General features: G+C 38.7%; 2 protein-coding genes across 2 annotated transcripts; both read right to left on the minus strand.

Moving 5' to 3' along the window:
* Nucleotides 1-2,024: 2,024 nt before the first annotated feature.
* On the minus strand, nucleotides 2,025-4,428 carry LOC104454582 (fatty alcohol:caffeoyl-CoA acyltransferase). Its single transcript, XM_039298698.1, has 3 exons — nucleotides 4,173-4,428; nucleotides 3,556-3,563; nucleotides 2,025-2,885 (listed from the first exon to the last, which is right to left on the minus strand). The coding sequence occupies exons 1-3, from the start codon at nucleotides 4,426-4,428 to the stop codon at nucleotides 2,025-2,027; spliced, it is 1,125 nt and encodes a 374-aa protein (XP_039154632.1).
* A 6,728-nt stretch (nucleotides 4,429-11,156) lies between these two features.
* Nucleotides 11,157-15,335, minus strand: LOC104434553 (omega-hydroxypalmitate O-feruloyl transferase). The gene is made up of 5 exons (XM_010047458.3): nucleotides 15,235-15,335; nucleotides 14,581-14,653; nucleotides 14,436-14,493; nucleotides 12,294-12,739; nucleotides 11,157-12,186 (listed from the first exon to the last, which is right to left on the minus strand). The coding sequence occupies exons 2-5, from the start codon at nucleotides 14,593-14,595 to the stop codon at nucleotides 11,329-11,331; spliced, it is 1,377 nt and encodes a 458-aa protein (XP_010045760.1). The 5' UTR covers nucleotides 14,596-14,653; nucleotides 15,235-15,335; the 3' UTR covers nucleotides 11,157-11,328.
* Nucleotides 15,336-21,709: the final 6,374 nt, after the last annotated feature.

Consider the following 21,709-nt stretch of genomic DNA (forward strand, 5'->3'; position numbering starts at 1 on the left):
TTCATTCAAAATACTACTCTTGATCAAATCCATGGTAATCGTATCATCCGAGGCAGAATTAGACAAAGATATTCGGAATGTCTTCCATGAGTCCAGCAAAGTACCAAGCAACCATAGTGCTTGTATCTCATCATCAAACTTGATTCCCATCGCAGCCAACTGATTTATAATTTATTGAAAAGAATTTAAATGATCAGTCAAACGAATGCCATCTTGATATCTCAAAGCCATCATCTGTTTTATCAAAAATAATTTATTATTCCCAGTCTTTCGAGCATATAACTGTTCGAGCTTATCCCATAAATTGCGTGCATGTGTTTCCTCAATAATATGGTTCAAAATATTATCATCCACCCATTGCCTAATATAACCACACACTTGATGATGAAATATAAACCATTCAGTATCAGTTTTATTCTTTGGTTTCTCCTTGGCAAATATGAGCAAATAAAAATCTTTCATATATAAAAATTCTTCCATCTCCTCTTTCCAAATATGGTAATTTGAACCATTCAGTGAAACCATTATACTCATATTCGTTTCCATTGTTTAACACAAGGCAGAAAAATCAAGCAATAAGCAGAAGCTCTAATACCACTCTGATGGAAGAACAGTAACAATTCGAACAATATCAAATTAACACAGCGGAATAAAATAATCTTCCATTTTGTGTAAACCTAATATGAATCAATATAATAGAATAAAATAAATACCAAGCACGCAAATACAAGATGATTTTTTATGTGGAAAACCTCATCGATGTGAGGAGACAAAAAACCATGGAAAATCTTCACTATTAATAAAATTGGGTGAACAATGTCCTTCTCCGGGAAATACTAGAGGTACATAGCAACAAAGACCTCAAGAACATAATTCTTGGCAATACAAATGAATTTCACAAGAGATTAAGGATAAATCTGACCAAAAACGTAGGTTTTGATCAATCTACAAAAAACCTAATGTAGAAAGCTTCAAACAAAAATCAAGCTGTTCAAATTCGAGAAGATTGCGCCACGAACATGTTGACAAATTTCTAGCTCAATTGGACCACAAATCAACCTCCGATGCCAGCTTGATGTAAATCAGACTTTGCCCCAACCCTAGATTTTCTGCTTTCTCTTTTTCTCTTGTTGTTGCATTTTTTGCAACTATTACTTCAAAGATAGTGAGAAACCCTATTTCTCTATATAACTTATCATATGGACTCAAGTCCTTTTTGGCTTACAACTTATTGGGCCTCCTCCACATAGGAGTGAACCCAGCTAACAGTTTTCAAGTTTCCTTAAAAGAAATTTGTGGCGTAATTCTCATTGGGATTTGTGGTGCTCACTTAGTTAAATCCCAAGTTTACCTTCCATCACTAGTAGAAGGAGAAAGCCTCAGTCGAAGACCTAGGCCTGTTGTTTGCGACCTCGCCCCGACCGCCTGAGGTCTCGATGGTGATGGCTATCTCTCAGTCAACATGGCTTGGAGTTCCACCTTGCTAGGGATGTCGTCGACGGTAGTGGATAAGAGAGATTGATTGCTTGCTAAGCGATGAGGACGTGGATTTAGCTCATGGAGATTCAAACGTGACCCTTCGATATTTCTAATTTTGTAAGGAGCAACAACAGATTGCCCCTCTCCAACGGCCCAAGAGATAATATTTTAGACTTTGTTAATATAGAGTCCTTGGGATAGTTTATGGTGAGTCACAAATTCTTAAATAAGTGAGTCCTACATTGTTATTTGTAGTTTGATTTTTTGTGGTCCAGAATATTATTTTGTCAGTATATTAAGAACTGTCACACAATCATTTCTCTAATATTTTCATCCAAAATAATATTAATAGAGAAACATATATTCAATTCAAATATTAAACATGGGAATGTTGAAATGCCCCTCGCTAGTAGATGTATAATTCAATGCTTACACCGAAAGAAATTTATCACCACATTAGGGAAAAAAAATAACCCACAAATTTTTTACTTTTTATTTTTTGGAATAAGCAAAGACGATTAAGCGCATAATCTCTTGTCCTGGCCTTAAATTTGGACCAGCTCTTCAAAGGCGTTCATGGCCGAAAGTGGCAGAGCCAGCACCACCGCTATCCCCTTCTTCCCTTCCCCTTCCGGGAAGTACACGCACAGCTCCCTCGCCAGGTCCCCGCACCCGAACTGCGACGGGTCGCCCCACCCGAAGTCGGACATCCCGTAGGCCAGCCGGGTCCAGGAGCTGATCACCAGCGTGCCCACCGACGAGAGCGGTGGCTTGTACGTGTCCACGAAGTCCATCCTCGACCGCACGTAGTCCTCGTCCAGCTGCTCCACCGCCTTCTGTATCTGCTCGACGGCGAACGAGATGGGCCGCTCGCACAGCTCCCCCGCGGAGCAGAGGCTCGCGGTCGTGACCACGGCGTTGCCGAAATAATTCTCGGGCAGCGCCTCCGTTCCGAACTTGGACCTGAAGTCCGCCATTATGCGGATCTTCGTCAGCTGGTGAGGCTTCATCCCCAGCGCCTGGCTCCGCGCCCGCCACACTAGCGCCGTGACGGCCGCAAAGCTCGAGCAGCACTTCACCTTCCCCTCGGACAGCGCCAGCTTCTTGGTTGCCGCGATCCTGTCCGCGTCGAAGACGAAGAGCTTGTGCACCAGCGGGTCCCGCTGGTACAGCGACTCGGTGTCCGAGGTGTCGGCGATCTGCACGAAGTCGTCGTACGGGTACTTGATCTGGGGCGGCACCCGCGACTTCAGCAAGGTCCGGTCGTGGAAAGGGACGGCAGTCACCGGCTTGCCTCTTGCTATTTGGGCCCACGAGTTGACGAAGTTCATCCCGGAAACGCCGTCGACCAGGCTGTGGCTGATTCCAATACCCAGAGTGAATTTACCGCACTTGAACTTCGTCACCTGATGTCCAAAACCATCATGCGACGAAACAAGAAGTTACCTTGCACGTTTAGGGTTACAGAATGAAGTGCGTGGGAGACGACTACGTTCGTGGCACGAATACTTTATTATATTTATATCGTCAGTCTTCGCTTACCCACCGACCGACCATTCATCACTACCTCACAATCCACTAACAAAGCTTTCTAATATGCTCCAAAAGACGTCCGGATTGTAACTATCTAATTTGTTTTTAGAAAATAATGAGGCCATCCTTGATATGGAGACGTGTAGACAATCAATAGTGAAGGGTCGCAGCAGCAACATGATATCTATTTGTGGAATATAATGAATTTCTTCATTTTCTCTTGGAAGGATAATAGTTTCTATTTATTATTAGTTTGAATAGAGGTGCTATTATAAAGCATCTGTCTCTCTCGTATATGCTATTAATGTATGAATATGGTTATGTCAAGCTACTACAAAATCGAAAGAGTTATATTTTCCTCCGTCCCTAATAAATTTGGAGGATTTGATTGCAGGTTGTATATATGGACATCGCGCACGTACAAACTCGATAAGAGTCAAATGCGGTGATGTTCAAATATTTGTAATGAACCGATCATAAGGATGATTGAAGAAATCCGCAATCAGGAACGGAGAGGAAATGCAGTGGCCAAAAATGAAATACCTGGTTAACTTATGACAAAAGATTGGTATAGCAAAAGGATCATACATTCACCGGGTAGTTTCATAGCACTTTTTGGGAAATACAATATTTTTTTAATGTTTTTCCCTTGATAATCAAGGGGTAGAATGAAGTTGACAAACTATTTTCTTCACTTTATCCTGGATATAATTACAATTTCTAATTAAATCAATATTGATCGAAAAGCATTGTATGCAATTCCACCAAAAGAGTTAAATGCACGCCCTTTATGCTTATTAGAGATTTTAGATGTATATGTGTCATTTGATCAACTTTGTTTGTGGAAATACTTTGTCGTTTATGCATGTTAATCATTTTAAAAATCATATTGCAATTATTCTGCTGTAAGTGAATAGATCTAAATTATATATATTGCCCAACCTGAGCAGTTAGTAGGGGTGTCTCGAGTATGGTTTTGGCCTTTGGATCGGTGTAAATGAGTTTGTATGTGACGTCGAGATCGGGAACTCGGACATCGTCCAGCATGTCCATGCTACAATCAGCCTCCGCCTCCACATATGGCACGCCCTCTTCTCGCTTCGATCGTCAGTTCGCCCTCTTCAACTCCACGATGAATTTCGGGTCATTTTTTTAATTACCTTCCGGGCATATGGCCATGGAGCCGGCCAGTGGATAATAGAGGACCAAAACCTTGGACAAAGCCTGTTTGAGCACCTCTCCGACGTTGCCGCTGCCTTTCTCGTATCGATAGATCGTCATCATGGTGAAGGGAATCGCCTGGTCGAGGCTCGACAGGAAGTAGAAACCGTTGGGGGTCTCAGACTCAGGTTGGACCGTGACGGGCTTGAACTTCCGCACGGTCATGGCGCCGCCGCTGATTGTTAATGCCTCCATCGTTATTGTTGAAAAGCCTGCACATTCATACAATTCATGACGCAAATGCCTACCATAGTACCATAGAGAGAGAGAGAGAGAGAGAGAGAGAGAGAGAAACCTTAGAAAGAGTTATTTTTCATGCATGCGAGGGACCACCTTTGGAGCCACGTACTTCAGCGCCTTAACTTAAGATATGACAGTTCTTAAGATCGGTTGTTTTCCCAATGCATGGCGAGAACGAAGATCGAGTGACAGTTTATATAGTCCGAGGAAGTAGGTGAAGGAGTGCCATGTTCACATAGGCAAGTGGAGGAGGAATGTGTCATTCTAGGAAAATTTGACCAGAAAAATGGCAATTTGCGAGGGACGAGATGACCAAGTCTTCCTGTAGAGATGGATAAAACCAGTAGGAAATTACCAACAAAATTTAAATTGATTATATTTATATCAATTAGCCTGACCCCTCTTGATATGAAACCAAATTAGGTTCTAAGCATCTTGACAATTTATCAATACAATCCGTCATTCCAATTTTGATTAAAAATTGCTGACATGAACGCCAACCATTTTACGTGACACCGACGGTTTAATGTAAACAATTTTTTGATTTTTTGTTAATTTTTTTGAATTTATTTTTTTACTTTTATAGCTGGTCAATTTTAATTAAAAATTATTAACATAGACGATGATTGCATGATACTGCCGGTTTGACGAGAATTGTTTTTCTAATTTTTTTTTTGAATTTATCTTTTCACTTTTACAGCCGGCGAGGCCTCCAAGCGCTCTACATCTCTCACTTTTGCAAGTCACCATTTTAAACTTCCAGGGGACCCCAAATTTTATGCTATAAGCTTATGCTCCGCGACACATCTGCCTGTCCTTTTCCGCTGCCTATCGAAGGACCGACTTGTTCACACGGCCGGTCAGGCGCCATTTGCTGTGTTTAATAAAAGGTTCACGGACCGTTGACCTGAATAATGCCAACCAAACACACCACCAGATCATTAGCTTATCGAGCGTTGACCCTGGATGCCAACTGCCGTACGTTTGGTGCGGCCAATAACATGTGCTCACGCATACATCGCGGGTCTACCCGTACTACCGTTCCGTACACACTGGATGACAACTGCCGTACGTTTGGTGCGGCCAATAACATGTGCTCACGCATGCATCGCGGGTGTACCCGTACTACCTTCCGTACACACGGAAAGAATAAAAAAGAAAGGGCGGGAGTTGGTTTGTGTGGGGAGTGCGAGATTTTTTTCATCGACGTGAATCTACCATGTTTCAAGCCAAACTCAGTACGGGGAAAAATATGGTGGAATTTCCATTCATCCTAAGTACAAATAGTCCTTTAGGCCGAACTTAGGCGACCTTGTCGGGACGATAATCCGTCTTCTCCTCATGCAGTCTAATTTGTCATTACCTCCCTGAGAGATAGTGACTTCATGGGGCCCCTTACTTTACATTGATTACTTTTTCTTTTTTTTGTCGGTTCTATTTTAATCTTACTTTAACACTCATTTTCAGACTTTTGCCCTTGCCTACCTGCAGGGCGTGGAAATCGAAAATCACTCATGAAATGAAATCGTACCCACCCCAATCCTCCTAAGAATATGAGGATTTTAAAGCCACCATTTCAAACCTTTAGTTTTCATGTTAGACTCATAATTGTCCGTTTTCTCCCAAAAATGCTTCTACCACACCTCTCCCATTCGTTTTTTTTTTTTGCGCCTACTGATGGAGGGCTGATCCATCTTTAGGTTATGCAGTTTAGTTCTAAGATTAAGTTAATAATCTCTAGGTTTGGGATGCAAAGTAGCGCGTAGTCAAACAAAGAATAGGGTTCTTGGTCCTCTTCTCTAAGAAAATAAAATTTTGGGATAAATCCTTCTACAAATAATATAGCTGCCCGAAACTAAAAAATAATGAAAAATGACACAATATAATTCCTCAATTTTTAATACATATTCAATTTACTTACACTATATAAAAATATTCAATATTCTCTATAAATTTAAATTAATAAATAAATAATATTGAATATTTTTATATAATTGACTATGTATAAAAATTATGAAATTATATCAAATATTAAAATAAAATTTAAAGATGATATAAAATAAATTAAAAATTACTGATTTAAATTACGTATCTAATAAAAGTTCAGAATTATTTATGTTATTATTCTATAAAATAAGGCGGGAGGACTTGGATACAGGGGTTGAATTGATGACTTCTTCAAAGGGTGACACAACAGGCGTATCGGCGGGTGTGCTCGAAATTAATAAAGCAGCATCCGAAAGCTACTTCCCGAGGGGCGTCTACATTATCCTCCCCACCAACCCTGATGTCGGTGGCGTGCAGGTCCTTGGTAATAAACCAGACGATGACAACCATTAATTGATTTGACAGGGCAACGACGTGCCAAACGAGATAAGTGATCAAGAATTCTGACTCGGCCGTGCCAGCTTACGTGAGAAGAGGCACGCCATGACAAAACACCATCAACCTCATTGGTCGAACTCAAAAAGATAACAAGAATTTTCAAACGAATAAAAGATAAGATCAAGGGACCTGCTCGAGAAAGGAATCAGGCGGGCGCTCTGCTCTGCTTGGATGGGAGACCCCGCGTTATTCTTCATATTTTTTTTTATTTTTGGATGCTGCCCGCGCTATTTTTCATATTTCCAAAGATAAAAATAAATAAATAATTAAAGAATCTACATCACGTAAATAAATAATCAAGAGTTATGACTTGGCTGTTCTGGCTTATGTGAAGAGGCACGTCATGACAAAACACGATCAACCCCACTGGTTGAACTCAAAAGGATATTGAGAATTTTCAAATGACTAAAAGATAAGATCCATGGGGAAGATGAGGATCCGCCCGCCGGGGAGCCACCGGGGGGGCGGGGTTGGGGGAATCAACCTCGAAGAACGAGTACGCAGCCAGATCTACTTCGTCACGGAAAAGACGTGGGAAATAACCTATGAAATCAATCGAAGTACTAGAATATATGAACTTGTATTTCAACCCTCGGCTATGCGCACATTGATTCTTGATACGATGTCAGATTTCTAGATATGTGCATGAAAGTATGTTGGCTTCTTGCAACGGGATTATAGGTGATGGAGGAGGCGCTTCATCAAGTTGGGAAATAATTAGTTATAATAAAACACATTAATTATCTAGTAAAGAAAATGACACCTTCCAAATGTCTTACCTCATTAACGCATGCGTCTCACTCAAACTAGTGAGGATCCCTTGTTTGTGACACTATTTAAGTTTTTTAAAAAAGGTTTAGACATAAAAATCGTATGATTTACATGAATACTATATAAAGGTCCCAAAAGTTTAGACAGGGGGTGAAAACGGGCATATGCTTGCATTAGATGCATATCTCGGAGATTTAGTATGTTTTCATCTTGTGAAAAAAAAAAAAGATGAGTGGATTGTTTAAGTAAAAAAGAACAAAAAATTGTTTCAGAGAGATTACTACCGAAAGAACGAGTGTGCAGCCATATCTACTCTGCCATGGGAAAAGACGTGGAAAAATAACCTATGAACTTATATTTCAACCCTTGGTTACGTGCACTTTGATTCTTGATACGATGTCGGGTTTCTAGATACGTGCGTGAAAGCATGTTGGTTTCTTGTAGCGGGATCACAAGTGTTCGAGGAGGCGCTCCATCAAGTGCGGAAATGAATAATTAGAATAGAACATATTAATTATCTGGTAAAGAAAATGACACCTTCCAACTATCTTATCTCATTAACGCATGTGTCTCACTCAAACTAGTGACGATCCCTTGTTTTGACGTTGTTTAAGTTAAAAAAGGTTTTAGACATAAAAATCTTATGATTTACATGAATACTATATATAGGCATACACTTGCATTAGATGCGTATCTCGAATATTTACTATGTTTTCGTCTTGTGACAAAAAGAAAAAGAAAAAGATGTATGACTTGTTTAAGTAAAAAAAGAACAAAAAATTCTTTCACGGAGATTACTCCCGAGAGAAAAGGTTTATAGCACCAAAAATGCTCAATAAAAGGAAGGTTAAGCTAGAGCTAGACATTATTTTTATGGGGAAAAATATCAAAAAAGTCCTAAGCTTATTGCATTCATATTAATTTAGTCATAAACATTTTAATTGTGTCAATTTATTTATAAAAATTTTGACTTAGTGCCAATTAAGTTATTTTGGCTAATTTTGATTGGATATTCCTGATATGGATGCCAATTGGCTTATGTGATACTGACGCGCTGGCTTGAACAATTTTAATAATATTTTATTTTTATTTTTATTTTTATTTTAAATTTATTTTTCTTTTCTTTCTTTCTTTTCTCTTCCTCTTCATCTCGTTAGTCACTAGTCCTTGACGATTGGCCACAAGCACCTTTGCATTGGGCTAGTGAGGCTCGCCCTCATTAGCCATGGGCAAGGCCTAACCTCACTAGTGGTTGGTGATTGGCTAGAGGAAAAAAGAAGGAAAAAAAAAAAAAAAAGGTAATAAAATAATTTTTTTTGTAAAATATTAAAATATTATTAAAAGTTGTCCGTATTAGCCCTGATGTATGATGTATGCCAATCGGCATCCATGTTAACAATATTCAGTCAAAAATAGCATAAGGAATTGAATTAACACTAAGACAAATAGTTTATGATTAAATTGACGCTAAGTCAAAGAGTTTAGAATTAAATTAACACAATATAACTTGTTTAAGGCTTTTTTGACACTTTTCCCTTATATTATGTGAACTGAGTAAGGCTAGATCCGTCAAAATGGGTCTTAAATACATTTCTTAATCCATATAGATGTTGAATGAGATATAAATTGGTCAATTATGTTGAGTAAATTAATCATAAATGAGTTTAGACATAATATAAGTGTTAAATGGGTCATAAACGGGTTTACAACTTACTTGAACATTTCTTGTTTCTACGAGTTTCTTTTCAGTCACTTTTACTCAATCTCACGCTCACTCATTCTATACTCTCACATCAGTCTAACTTTGAGTTTTCGTAGATTGGGTTAAGTATGGAAATATTTTAGTAATATGAGTCGGGTCTAATACAAGTTGGATATGAGTCATTCATTTTTATTGCATAAAAATGGGTCAAAACTACTAAATGAGTCTATTTGGATTGGACCATAGTTCGATCCAAACCCGACTCAATTCTCCCGTGCCAGCAGAACATTGAGAGAAAACTAAATGATAAGGTTTTCAAGTTTCCATAAAAGAAATTGGGATATGTGCAGCAGAAATCCTAAAACTTGTGCAGAAAGTGCAATTGAGTCCTAAAACTTATAAAGAGTTCAATCAAGTCCTAAAACTTGTCCAGAAAGTGCAATTGAGTCCTAAAACTTACAAAGAGTTCAATCAAGTCCTAAAACTTGTCAAGTTTGTTCAATTAAGTCCTAAAGTTAACACCGTTAAGAAAGTTAACGGAAATTGCTGACGTGGCGCTGACGTCATATTTTAAATGATTTTTTATTTTTCAAATGGCTTTTTAAAATTATTTTTTATTCAAAATCTTTAAAAATTAGATTAAAAACTAAAAGGAAAATCTAAATTTATTTAAAAAAAAAGAAAAATCTAAATTTATTTAGAAAAACAAAATTGTTCAAAAAAAAAAAAGGTCGGTGGACTTCCGCCGCCGCCCATCGCCGGAGGGCGCCGCGACCATCGCCGGCCCCGGGTGGGGTGGCCGGCCCTCACCGGGCCGGCGACCGTCGCCCGCCAGGCGAGGCCTCGTCGGCCCTCGCTCGGGGCCGGCGAGGGCCAACGAGGCCTCGCCCTGGGCGGGCGACGGTCGCCGGCTCCCCGGTGAGGGCCAACGAGGCCTCGCCCGGGCGGGCGACGGCCGCCGGCTCCCGGTGAGGGCCGCCACCCCGCCCAAGGCCGCGATGGTCGCCGGCCCTCCGGCGATGGGCGGCGGCGGAAGTCCACCGTCCTTTTTTTTTTGAACAATTTTGTTTTTCTAAATAAATTTAGATTTTTTTTAAAATAAATTTAGATTTTCCTTTTTAGTTTTTAATCTAATTTTTAAAGATTTTGAATAAAAAATAATTTTAAAAAGCCATTTGAAAAATAAAAAAAAAAAATCATTTAAAATATGACGCGCCACGTTAGCAATTTCCGTTAACTTTCTTAACGGTGTTAACTTTAGACTTAATTGAACAAACTTGACAAGTTTTAGGACTTGACCGAACTTTGTAAGTTTTAGGACTCAATTGCACTTTCTGGACAAGTTTTAGGACTTGATTGAACTCTTTGTAAGTTTTAGGACTCAATTGCACTTTCTGCACAAGTTTTAGGACTTCTACTAAACATATCCCAAAGAAATTTGTGGCGTAATTTGTGATGCTCACTTACTTTAATCCCAAAGTTTACTTTCCATCACCACTACCAGTAGAAGAAGGCCTCAGTTGGAGTCTTAGGCCTACTGTCTGCAACCTCAGCCCGGCCGCCTGAGGTCTCGACGGCGATGGCTATCTCTCAGGCAACATGGCCTGGAGTTCCACCTCGCCGGGGATGTCGTCGACGGTAGCGTACGAGAGAGATTGATTGATTGCTTGCTAAGTGGTGGGGACGTGGATTTAGCTCATGGAGATTCAAACGTGAACGTCTGATATTTCTAATTTTGTAAGGAGCGACTACAGATTGCCCCTCTCCAATAGCCCAAGAGAGAATATTTTCATCCAAAGACAATATTAATAAAGAAACATATATTCAATTCAAATATTAAACAACGTTGACGTGCCCCTCGCCAGACACATGTATAATTCAATGCTTACACCGAAAGAAATTTATCGCCACATTAAAAAAAAAAAAAAAACCACAAATTCTTAATTATTTTTTGGAATAAGCAAAGACGATTAAGCGCATAATCTCTTGTCTAGGCCTTAAATTTGGACCAGCTCTTCAAAGGTGTTCATGGCCGAGTGCGGCAAGACCAGCACTACCGCGATCCCTTTCTTCCCTTCCCCTTCCGGCATGAACACGCACAGTTCCCTCCCCAGGTCACCGCACCCGAACTGCGACGGGTTGCCCCACCCGAAGTTCGACATGCTGTAGTCGAACCTCGTCCATGAGCTGATCACCAGCGTGCCGACCGACGAGAGCTGTGGCCTGTACGTGTCCCCGAAGGCCATCCTCGTCCACACGTACTCCTCGTCCACGCACTCGACCGCCTTCTGTATCTGCTCGACGGCAAACGAGATCGGCTTCTCACAGAGCTCCCCCGTGGTGGCAAGGCCCGCGGTCGTCACCACGGCGTTGCCGAAGTAATTCTGGGGCAACGGCTTCTCGAACTTGGACCTAACGTCGGCCAGCATGCGGATCTTCGTCAGCTGCTGAGGCTTCATCTTCAGCGCCTTGCTCCGCGCGCGCCACACCAGCGCCGAGACGGCCGCAAAGCTCGAGCAGCTCTTCAGCTTCCCGTCAGATAGTGCCAGTTTCTTTATGGCCGCAATCTTCTCGGGGTCGAAGGAGAAGAGCTTGTACACCATGGGATCTTTTTGGTACAGCTGTTCCATGTCGGACGTGTCGGTGATCTCGACGAAGTCGTCGTAGGGGTACTTGGTCCGAGGAGGCATCCGCGATTTCAACAGAGTTCGGTCAAGAAAAGGGACAGCGGACACTGGCTTCCCCCTCGCGATTTCGGCCCACGAGTTGATGAAGTTCATCCCGGAGGGGCCGTCGGCCAGGCTGTGGCTAATTCCGACGCCCAGGGTGAATCCTCCGCACTTGAACCTCGTCACCTGATTTTGAAAAGTATGATGCAGATAGATACGTTATGGATACAGACACCGCGCGATGCAAAGTACCAGGATCAAAGTGACGTGTTCTTAGGTTTTGTTCTCTCGACCTGTGCAGATAGCAATGGCGTTTCGAGTATGTTCTTGGCATTGGGATCGGAGTAAGTGAGCTTGTTTGTCACGGCGGGATTGGGAATGCGGACGTCGCCGAGCACGTCCAGGCTACAGTCAGCCTCCGCCTCCACGAACGGCGCGGCCTTTTGCGTCAAGTCCACCATGAAGTTCCCTTGCGGGCTTATGGCCATGGAGCCTGCAAGCGGATAGTAATGGACCAGAGCCTTGGACAGAGCCTGCTTGAGCACGTCCCCGACGTTGTCACCGCCTTTCTCGTAGCGGTGGATCGTCTTCATGGTGAACGGAATTGCCTGATCGAGGCTTGACAGGAAGTAGGACCCGTCTGGGGTCTTGGACTCGGGTTGGACCACGATGGGCTCGAACTTACGCACAGCCAACGCGCTGCCATTGACCGCCAATGCTTCCGTCGCCGTCGAAAAGCCTACGCATTGTTGGAACCCGTGAGTCCATGACAAGAAGGTCCACCACTAAAAAAAAAAAAAAATATATATATATATATATATATATATATATATATATATATATATATATATAGTGCGGATTTACCCTAATTGGTCATATAATGTATGATGATAAACCAATCACACTTTGAAAGTTGCACGAGAATTTACATTAATTAATGTGGCTACTTCTTAAAATGTGATTGTGCTTGATCTAATTAATTTAGTCCATTGACTGACTAAAATTAAAGTCACATAAGTTGGAGCTTAAGCTGAGATAGGTCTGTCAAACGAACGTTCAAAAGAAAGAAATTGGGGAAGTAGGTGAAGTGCTGTCATGTCCGCATCACCAGTCGTGTGAGAGATGAACAAGTCACCCCTATAGATTTGGATACATAACCTAGTGGTTATACCTGCTCATTTGGCAGCATTTATTTATCTTAACAGCCGTTGACATAGATAAAATTAACATTTCTATGAGTTATTTTTATAGATAAAATTAACATTTATATGAGTTTTTTTTATAGGTCTAACGTCGTTATCCTTCGTAGTTTATCTAAATAGCGTATATATGACCCATGCGAAAACAATGTAATTGCTTTTCTATAGTACGACCAACAACATGGAACCGTGTATATTGCGATTTAAGCGTTGGATGCATCACTGAAATTCGATTCCCATTGATGAGGGATAACACCTGCACTTTTCCAAATTCAAGATTCGTTAGGTAAGACAATGACAACAAATGCATTTTTACCAACCACATCATTAATGAAAAAATTATCTAAAAAATCATAAACTTATTACACTTTTATCAATTCAATTATAAAGTTTTCAATTTTGTTAATTCAATAATAAATCTGTTTACTTCTTGTCAATTGAATCAATCCAGTTAATTTTGACTGGAAATTATTGACGTGACCGGTTGGCGTTAATATAGCACTTTTTAATATTTTTTTAATAATTTTTGTGGATTTTTATTTTTTTTTTTTGAATTTGGGGTTAGGGCTGACGAGGGTTATTGACCGACCTTTGCAGGCCATAGTCGAGGGCCAGTGGCCCTCACTAGACATAGACAAGGGGTAGCTGACCCTCACCGGCCTTGGACGAGGGTGAGGGCGAGGACCACGACACCCTCGTCGAATTCGGCTAGGTGAGGGCCTTGAGCGAGGTTGTCGGCCTCGCCTGGCCAGATCTGGCAAGGGTGGCTAAGCCCTCACGCAGGGCCGGCAAGGGTTGGCTGGCCCTAACCCAGACCACCCCCAAAAAAACAGAAAAGAGAAAAGTAAAAAAAGAATTAAATTAAAATTAAAAAAATATTAAAAAGTGTGACATCAACATTGGCCGGCCACTTTAATAATTTTTTACCAAAATCAATAGCAAGGGTAGAAAAATGTGTGGGGACTTTGTGTGTTCCCGTAGACTAAGCAAGCAATGGAAAAGCGACTTCTCCTGGGGTTATACGTCATTCCCTCCGAAACCCTTGATGTGGTAGGATGCGAATCATTTTAAATAAATCGAAGCATGTCATTTATAGCGGATTTAGCACATAAAGTGCAACCATTCCTTGACCGAGCCAAAAAAAAAAGAAGGAAAAATATGTATACACTAGACCAGAATAGCGTGAATAGTTAGCTCCATGAGCGTGATTAAAAGAGAAGGGGAAGAAAAATTAACCTCGAATTAATAACCGGCCCGATCGACTTGACCCCCGCGAAATGATATGGCGCAAAATCTACGAAAGAAAATCAGCATAGGTATAAGAAGATAATACGATCTTGGGTTGTTGAGCCCTTGATTATACATGTACGTGGATTATTACCGTTTGCGAAACCATGTTGAATCCTCTGTAGCGGGATATCGAACTTCTAAACAGCACGATCTCAACGATCACTCTGTTATTCCGCGAAGTTGAAAATAATAGATCAGTAAATCAGGAAACCCTAAAACAAAATGCAAGCAACCCTTCAAGCAGACGTTTATGCGGATTACTACGGTTTTACGTATTCACTATGACGCGCACTTTGTCAACGCTTTTATACTTGCTTCAAACCGATCCTTCGGCTGCCTCGGTGCTGTCGGGCTTTGTGATCCGACCTTATTTCTACGATCATGCGTTTTTCAGTTTGGAGTTTGAAGAACGAAAAGAGAAGCAATCACATGATCTTTGCTTCCATTTACTACTGACACTGACAGCACACACACCCTCTCTTTCACTTGGAACCGTCACTTGCGAACATTCCAGTCTTGCCCTACTGATCATCTTATCATACTATTCTCCACGTCTACGTGACCATACCAATCCGAAATTATGGAAATTTCCAGCAAATCGCCCTTATACTTCATGGGTTTTTGGCCAAAAGTGCTTCGTCGATCGACCTAGAGAATACTAGGGTAATCACAGTCCAAAGACCAATCTAAAGAGATGAGGAAATGACATGCTTGAGAGAGAAAGAGAGAGAGAGAGAGATGGAACCTGAAAGCTTGAACTTATGGCTTCACTTGCATGTCGAAGTGGAAATTTGAGGACCTTATATAGAAGTGGAAATTTGTTGCCTCTGGAGCCTGAAACTTATGGCCTTCTTTCTTCAACATATAGAATACATATGCTTGGCGGTGATACCTAACGATGCCCGAATTCTTATATTATCGTTCGGACACATGCGACTAACGCACATGGTACTGCAAAAAACCCTTGATTACCACACAAATTGCCAAGTGCAATTTTACAGCATCGTACGAAAAGACAAAAAACTACAGAATTAATAATCAGTAAAAACAGTGCATACACGGTCAAAGGGAAGCAAGCTTCACACAAGTGACCACATCCAACTTTGGTTTGAGACTTGTAACTACCAATTCTCTCAAATGAATGGTGGACGAGGTCGCTTGTGCATATATTAAAATGACTTAATCTTTTAAGCAACATTGGCCAAGAAGAAGATATGGTCATTATAATATTCGACAGCTTCCATAACATGTTATTTGTGTAATAGAAATAATAAACAAACAAATTATAAAATCTGGCAAACATGTTTTTATTTTCATTTTTATTTTAACATGATGTCGAAGATGGAACCTTTTTTACCTTATTTTCCTTATGATGAATTACGTTAATGAGTATCTTATGAACACTTATGAAGCAGTTAATTAAGAAAATTGTACAGATTTCAATTGCATCTATGGTCATTGTATTATGCGCAATCGGCATCTTAAAAAGATAGGATGGCTCAACTTGCATATTGTAACAATTATAAAAGGATGGCATTCAATTGTCCCCTACATTATTATAAGGTCACAAAATATATTAAAACCTTCAATTATTCGTGTATTATCAAATTCTTGGTCAACAAACAAACCTAGAGAGAGAGAGAGAGAGAGAGAGAGAGAGAGAGAGAGAGAGAGAGAGAGAGTTAAAATAGAGACAACTTCTTTTTGCTTCATCATAGTATATCGATCCACCAGGCTACATGGGATTAGGGCCGTCGAATGGTTGGGAAGTGTCAAATCGAAAATGGTTTAACTTAAGTTGATATGTTTGTATGTAGTACGAATTTAGTAACCCATATTTCATACCTAACCCAATCTGATTCATTTACTAAAATGCTTCTATATTTAATTCAACTTATGAAAATCCATATTCACGTAATTAACTTACTTTAAACTCTTCATGTGTATATATTATTTAGATAAAATTGATATTTCTACTATAAAATGACAAAGAATTGATTTCCAATGTTATATACAATTTTCAATTTTTGCATTGATTCGTAGTAGAGAATGTTGCCAACTTGCACGAGATAACCATCGACCGTTGTCAAGTTCCGGATGGTGGCTAGCTTTTCGGAATCGAAGGGTAGCCATTTGGAAGTCTCATACAATTGGGCCGTCAGTGGTGTGGGAATGCGCGTCTCCGTCTTGGAATCATTTCTGGGGTCTCTGCTACTGGTGCCTGCAATCAAGCCGATGGCTTGACTCCAACTAGAAATGGAAGCAAACTTTCACGTGGCGTAGATTGATTTCGTTTCATTGAAATATGCATGAGTTTGGTTTCGTCTCTCGGTTTGTCCAGGTTGAAGACTGCATTTGGTTGAACTTTTGAAAAAACCTTTTGAGAAAATGCAAAAAACAAAATTAGATTAAAGCGATTTTTCAAAATGCAAATTAGGAAAGAGTATAGTTTCAGGATAGAACCTAAAATTGGAAAATCGGACTAACAAGAATCTGTTCGATTCTAGGTTTCAAGATATGTAAGGTACGTTCCAAGTTCCAAAAAAAATGAACTTATTTCGATAGATAAGTTCTTAGTTCTAGGTAACTTGAACCTAGTGTTAGGATACATGTGTGAGCTATGTTAGAAAAGCCTCACATTGAATAACTGGTGTAAAACAGTTAATATATCTTAGTTGGCCTAGTGGGTTCAATTGAGTATGTTGATAGGATCGAAATTAAACTCTTTTTTAGCAGTCTCCCTAGGTGAAGGTATTGGATTTCTATTGCGCCTTCCCAAACCTAAAATAAGTTTTTGTAGTTTTCTTAATCTATGTCTTCACACAATCCTGAGTATTCCATAACATCCAATGATGAGTGGATAATCTAAAATCACAAGTCTAAATTTTTATTTCATGATTGAGGCTTTTCTTTTGTTAATATTTCAGATTCTTTTGTGTCTAAATATTAGTTACGGTCAATGGATTGTAATAGCAAATGATAATCATTAAGGTTAATGATTCACTACAATTGTTCAATAAATAATACATGTGAAATTTGAATAGGCCCTTGAACCTATAACGGGGTAGGTTTTAGATTCTAGAATAAACAAAGGAAGTTCTAGGTGCCCAAAAAATGATAAACATGTTCAGACTAATAGGTTTGAGGTTCCAAGTAAAATTTGCCCCTAGTGCTAATCATGCTTGGTAAAGTTTAATTTGAAAGTGTATTGGGAATATAGGTATTGGAAAAACCACACTTATGTATGTGTATATGTGTGTGTAGGTATGTACGTACGTACATATGTATGTATATATGTATATAAAATGAACTCAAACCCTTTGTCGAATGCTGGAGAAGAGATTGGGCCAATGATAAGCCAGATCTGGCATTGACGATCGTCACTTAAGGTCTCCCAACCTTAGGTGTTCCTCAACGGTTATCGCCTGAAGTTGCATCGACCTAAAGCGATCCCAAGCGAAGTTGCCTTGTTCTTAGATCTGGCATTGTCGGCAACGCACACAATAAAAAATGGTAAGGGTAGTTTTAGAATTTTGAAAATTTAGCAAGTGTCAAATTAGAAGGAAAAAAATGTAGCAGGGTTTCATAGATCTCTTAAAGACCTGTCTTAGGCGAGACTCTAGATGGCTTTGAAAATGCAATTACATCTTCCCATGACTCTCCAAAAGAATTGCCAAATTGTAATTATATTTACTGAAGGGCCTTTGGGAAATTGATTGTTAAACGCAGCCGAAATAAGCTGCGAAACCTTTTGATAGAATGTTTATCAGGCCAGCAAACATGCATCCCTATAAATTTACTATTACAAACTCTTAGATAAAACTCTTCGTTTAGTTGTCAACCCTATCTTGCAAAATTCTACTAATTCTTGTTTCTGAAGAGTTTTAGAAGAATTTGTATCATAATCTTTTATATGCATTAATTTCTTATAACTAAATAGATGATTCATAAGCAAAAAAAAAAAAAAATCAATACTGTTCCAAAACTTCAGTTGGTGAAGATTCAATTAAAGAAGAGAGTAAGTTTTTTTCCTGGAGAACAGTTTTGCCACAAATTGAATTGGTAACTTCAATTAGTTAATAAGAGAAAACCGCAATTTTAAAATTATTTGGCATTATTCTTTTACTTTTTCATGAGAATATTTTAATTTGACTAGCCCGATTATAGGTACAGCATCCTGTGCAATAATCAATCTAACGGGCTCTTAGTAATCTCAAAACTCACCAAGAACCTCGATTTAAGCAATTTTTGTTTTCTTTAAGTGGCAGATCATATGGTGCATACTGATGTTGACATAAAATTATAGTTTTCTCATTTCCTGAAAAAGTATAAATAAAACATAAAATAAAATAAAAGTCTTAAGTTTCATTTTTAATCAAGGAAGTATCTAATTGGGTGACCATTGAGGAGATGAGTAGTTCCATCAATATATATAAAAGGAAACAGTAGAGAGAAAGGGTGAAGATATACTACCGAAATAATAAAGAAAAAGGAAAGGAGAAATTGAAATATATCTATCGGACGGATCATATGTCAATTTGGGCAGGTGGTTAGTGCTTAAAGTCAACTGTAGAAGTCGTTATTTTAAATAAAGATTGTAAAAAAAAAAAAATCAACAAATAATTCTCAACCAATTCGATTGCAATTGATGAGGAGCCGTGTGGAGACCTTAATGGTTAACCGTAAAAAAGAAAGTTAATGGATTATTAACTTAAAAGCTTAGCACGGATTCTTTCAAATGCCAATCACAATTTTAGGGTTTTGATTTAATAAATTTAACATGCAAATTATTTTATTTATAAGTCCCCATCAATATATTATGGGATAATTAAGTAAAATGTGGGATTTGACCAAAAAAAAAGGTAAGAGTGTTCCTACACTCTACTTTTACGAAACGTTAAATAAATCCAACACTTTTTCAATACCTTATATCTTTATTATAAAAAATATCTTGCAAGCAATCTTCATCAATTTAAGTCTTAAGTGACTAATATGCAATGGGTCATCATGCATATGTGCGAGCAAAACATTAACACTCAATAATCAAAGCAAGAAATAAATGCTTGAAGAGATACATAAACCTTGAGGGGAAAGTACAAGAAAAAGTCTTAAACTTATTACATTTATATCAATTTCATCATAAACATTTTAATTTAGTCAATTTAGTTATAAATATTTTCACATTTTGTTAATTAAATATATTCGGCTAATTTCGGTTTGAAATCGCTAACATTGATGTCAGCCATTCATTTGGCACGATTGACATAGATGTGAACATTTTTGAACAATTTTTTGTTTTTCTTTTCTTTTATTATATTATTATATTTTCTTATTTTTTAATTTTGGCTTGGGTGGGCCAAAGGTTGTTGGCGAGGGCCTTTGCACGCTGACCTGCAGCCGGCGAGGCCGTGATGGCTTTGGGGATTCCTCGTGTGCTCTTGCCGAGAAGAGAGCCCAATGCGTTTCCAAATATTTCTCTTCTCAAGGAGAGATATTGCCCTACTTTTCCTTTCTATAAGCCCAGCTTTTTATTTTCCTTCAGTAGGCAAATAATTTCTTCTTTCCAAGTGTATAGATTCCTCTTTCTTTTTGGGGAATTAGAAGATAATGCTCTTGTATGGCCAAATATATGGTTTCTCTTCTAGTCAATTCTATCTCTCTTTCATTTCAATCTTGCCGTGAATATGACTGCGGGTATATTCCTTTGTTGAGATACTTGCTTTAGATGAATATATATTGCCTAATATCTTTTATTTAATGCCCAATATCTCTTCCCCTCTCAGTCCTCAATATGTCCCTATTACTTATAAAGCAACATTCATGTGAACTTCAAGGCACAATGCGATTCTCGACCATGGACTAGGCTGAATTCTATATGTATGGGCTTAATCTTGTTCCGGACCTCCATGCATGAGTCATTAGTTCTAATCCATATAAATTTATGTGGGCTTAACACCATTAGATGTAAAATGTTCATAATATTTATATGCAATTTAACCAATATTTATGTTTAGGAGTTGTAATCGATCCCCAATTTGTATGCAATCCCAAATGGGTTGTAAAATTTTAAATGTCAATAAGTATAGATGCAAAACTATTTTTGGATCCCAAGTTATATCAAAGTATTGCTCTTCAATGTCTCACAATTAGATGGGCAAATATTTCATACATAGTTAATTTTATCCGTTAGTTCATGCATCAAACCTACAATGAGTTAGTTTCAAATTGTGAAGCGCATCTTACTTTATGTTAATGACACAACATATTGAGGTGTGCAAATCTTATTTATTTCAACTTCGGACTTGTATGCCTTTTGTCATGCGGATTAGGCAGGTCACCGCTTAACTCAAAGTTTGACAGTTGGATTTTGTACTTTCTTAGGTAGCAAATATATATCATGGAGTGCTCAGAAGTAACAAACGATTGCCCAATCTAATGCTGAGGTAGAGTATCATGCACTAGCATTAAATCACTTGGATATCATTCCTTTTGAGATATTTGGGTGTTCATCTCTCAAGTTCATCAATACTATTATGTGATAAAATCAATGCACTTGATATGTCGATTAATCAAGTGTTTCATGCAAGAACTAAACATATCGAATTGGAATATCATTAGATGCGAGAAAAAATGTCTCTCGGAACACTTGTGACTAAGTATGTTCCATCTATGCATCAAATTGCTAATCTCTTCACAAAGCCATTGTCAAGAAATACATTTGGAACCTTATGTCGCAAATTGGAAATTCTGGATTCGACCATACCCAATTTGAGGGGGGAGTAAAGCCATTGATTTATCAATCAAGGGAAAAGAATCTGAAGACATCAATCAAAATTACTAGCAACCAAGGGATTGGAAACTATAGTAATATAATGATCTCGTCATATATTATTTTCAATATTGTATTATTTCCTTACGTAGTGTAACATTTATGATATATTTATATATTAATCATTAGAAATGATTAGATGATAATCTTTAATTTATTTCGAAAATAAAAATATATTTTAGATAAAAAAATAAAATAACAAATAATTAAATATTATTGTAGGGTCCATTCATTTATGAATTTGTGACTCATAATAAATTATGATTCTCATAGTGATCCAAAAATTGTTATACTAGCAAAGCCCAAAAATCATCTCAACAATTATATGTTGAGATTAAGAATCAGACACCTTTATTCTTTTAAAACCGTCCACGTTAATTCCCGGCTCCCG

Source organism: Eucalyptus grandis, chromosome 1 (assembly GCF_016545825.1).
Source record: "Eucalyptus grandis isolate ANBG69807.140 chromosome 1, ASM1654582v1, whole genome shotgun sequence".
Classification (NCBI taxonomy): Eukaryota; Viridiplantae; Streptophyta; class Magnoliopsida; order Myrtales; family Myrtaceae; genus Eucalyptus; species Eucalyptus grandis.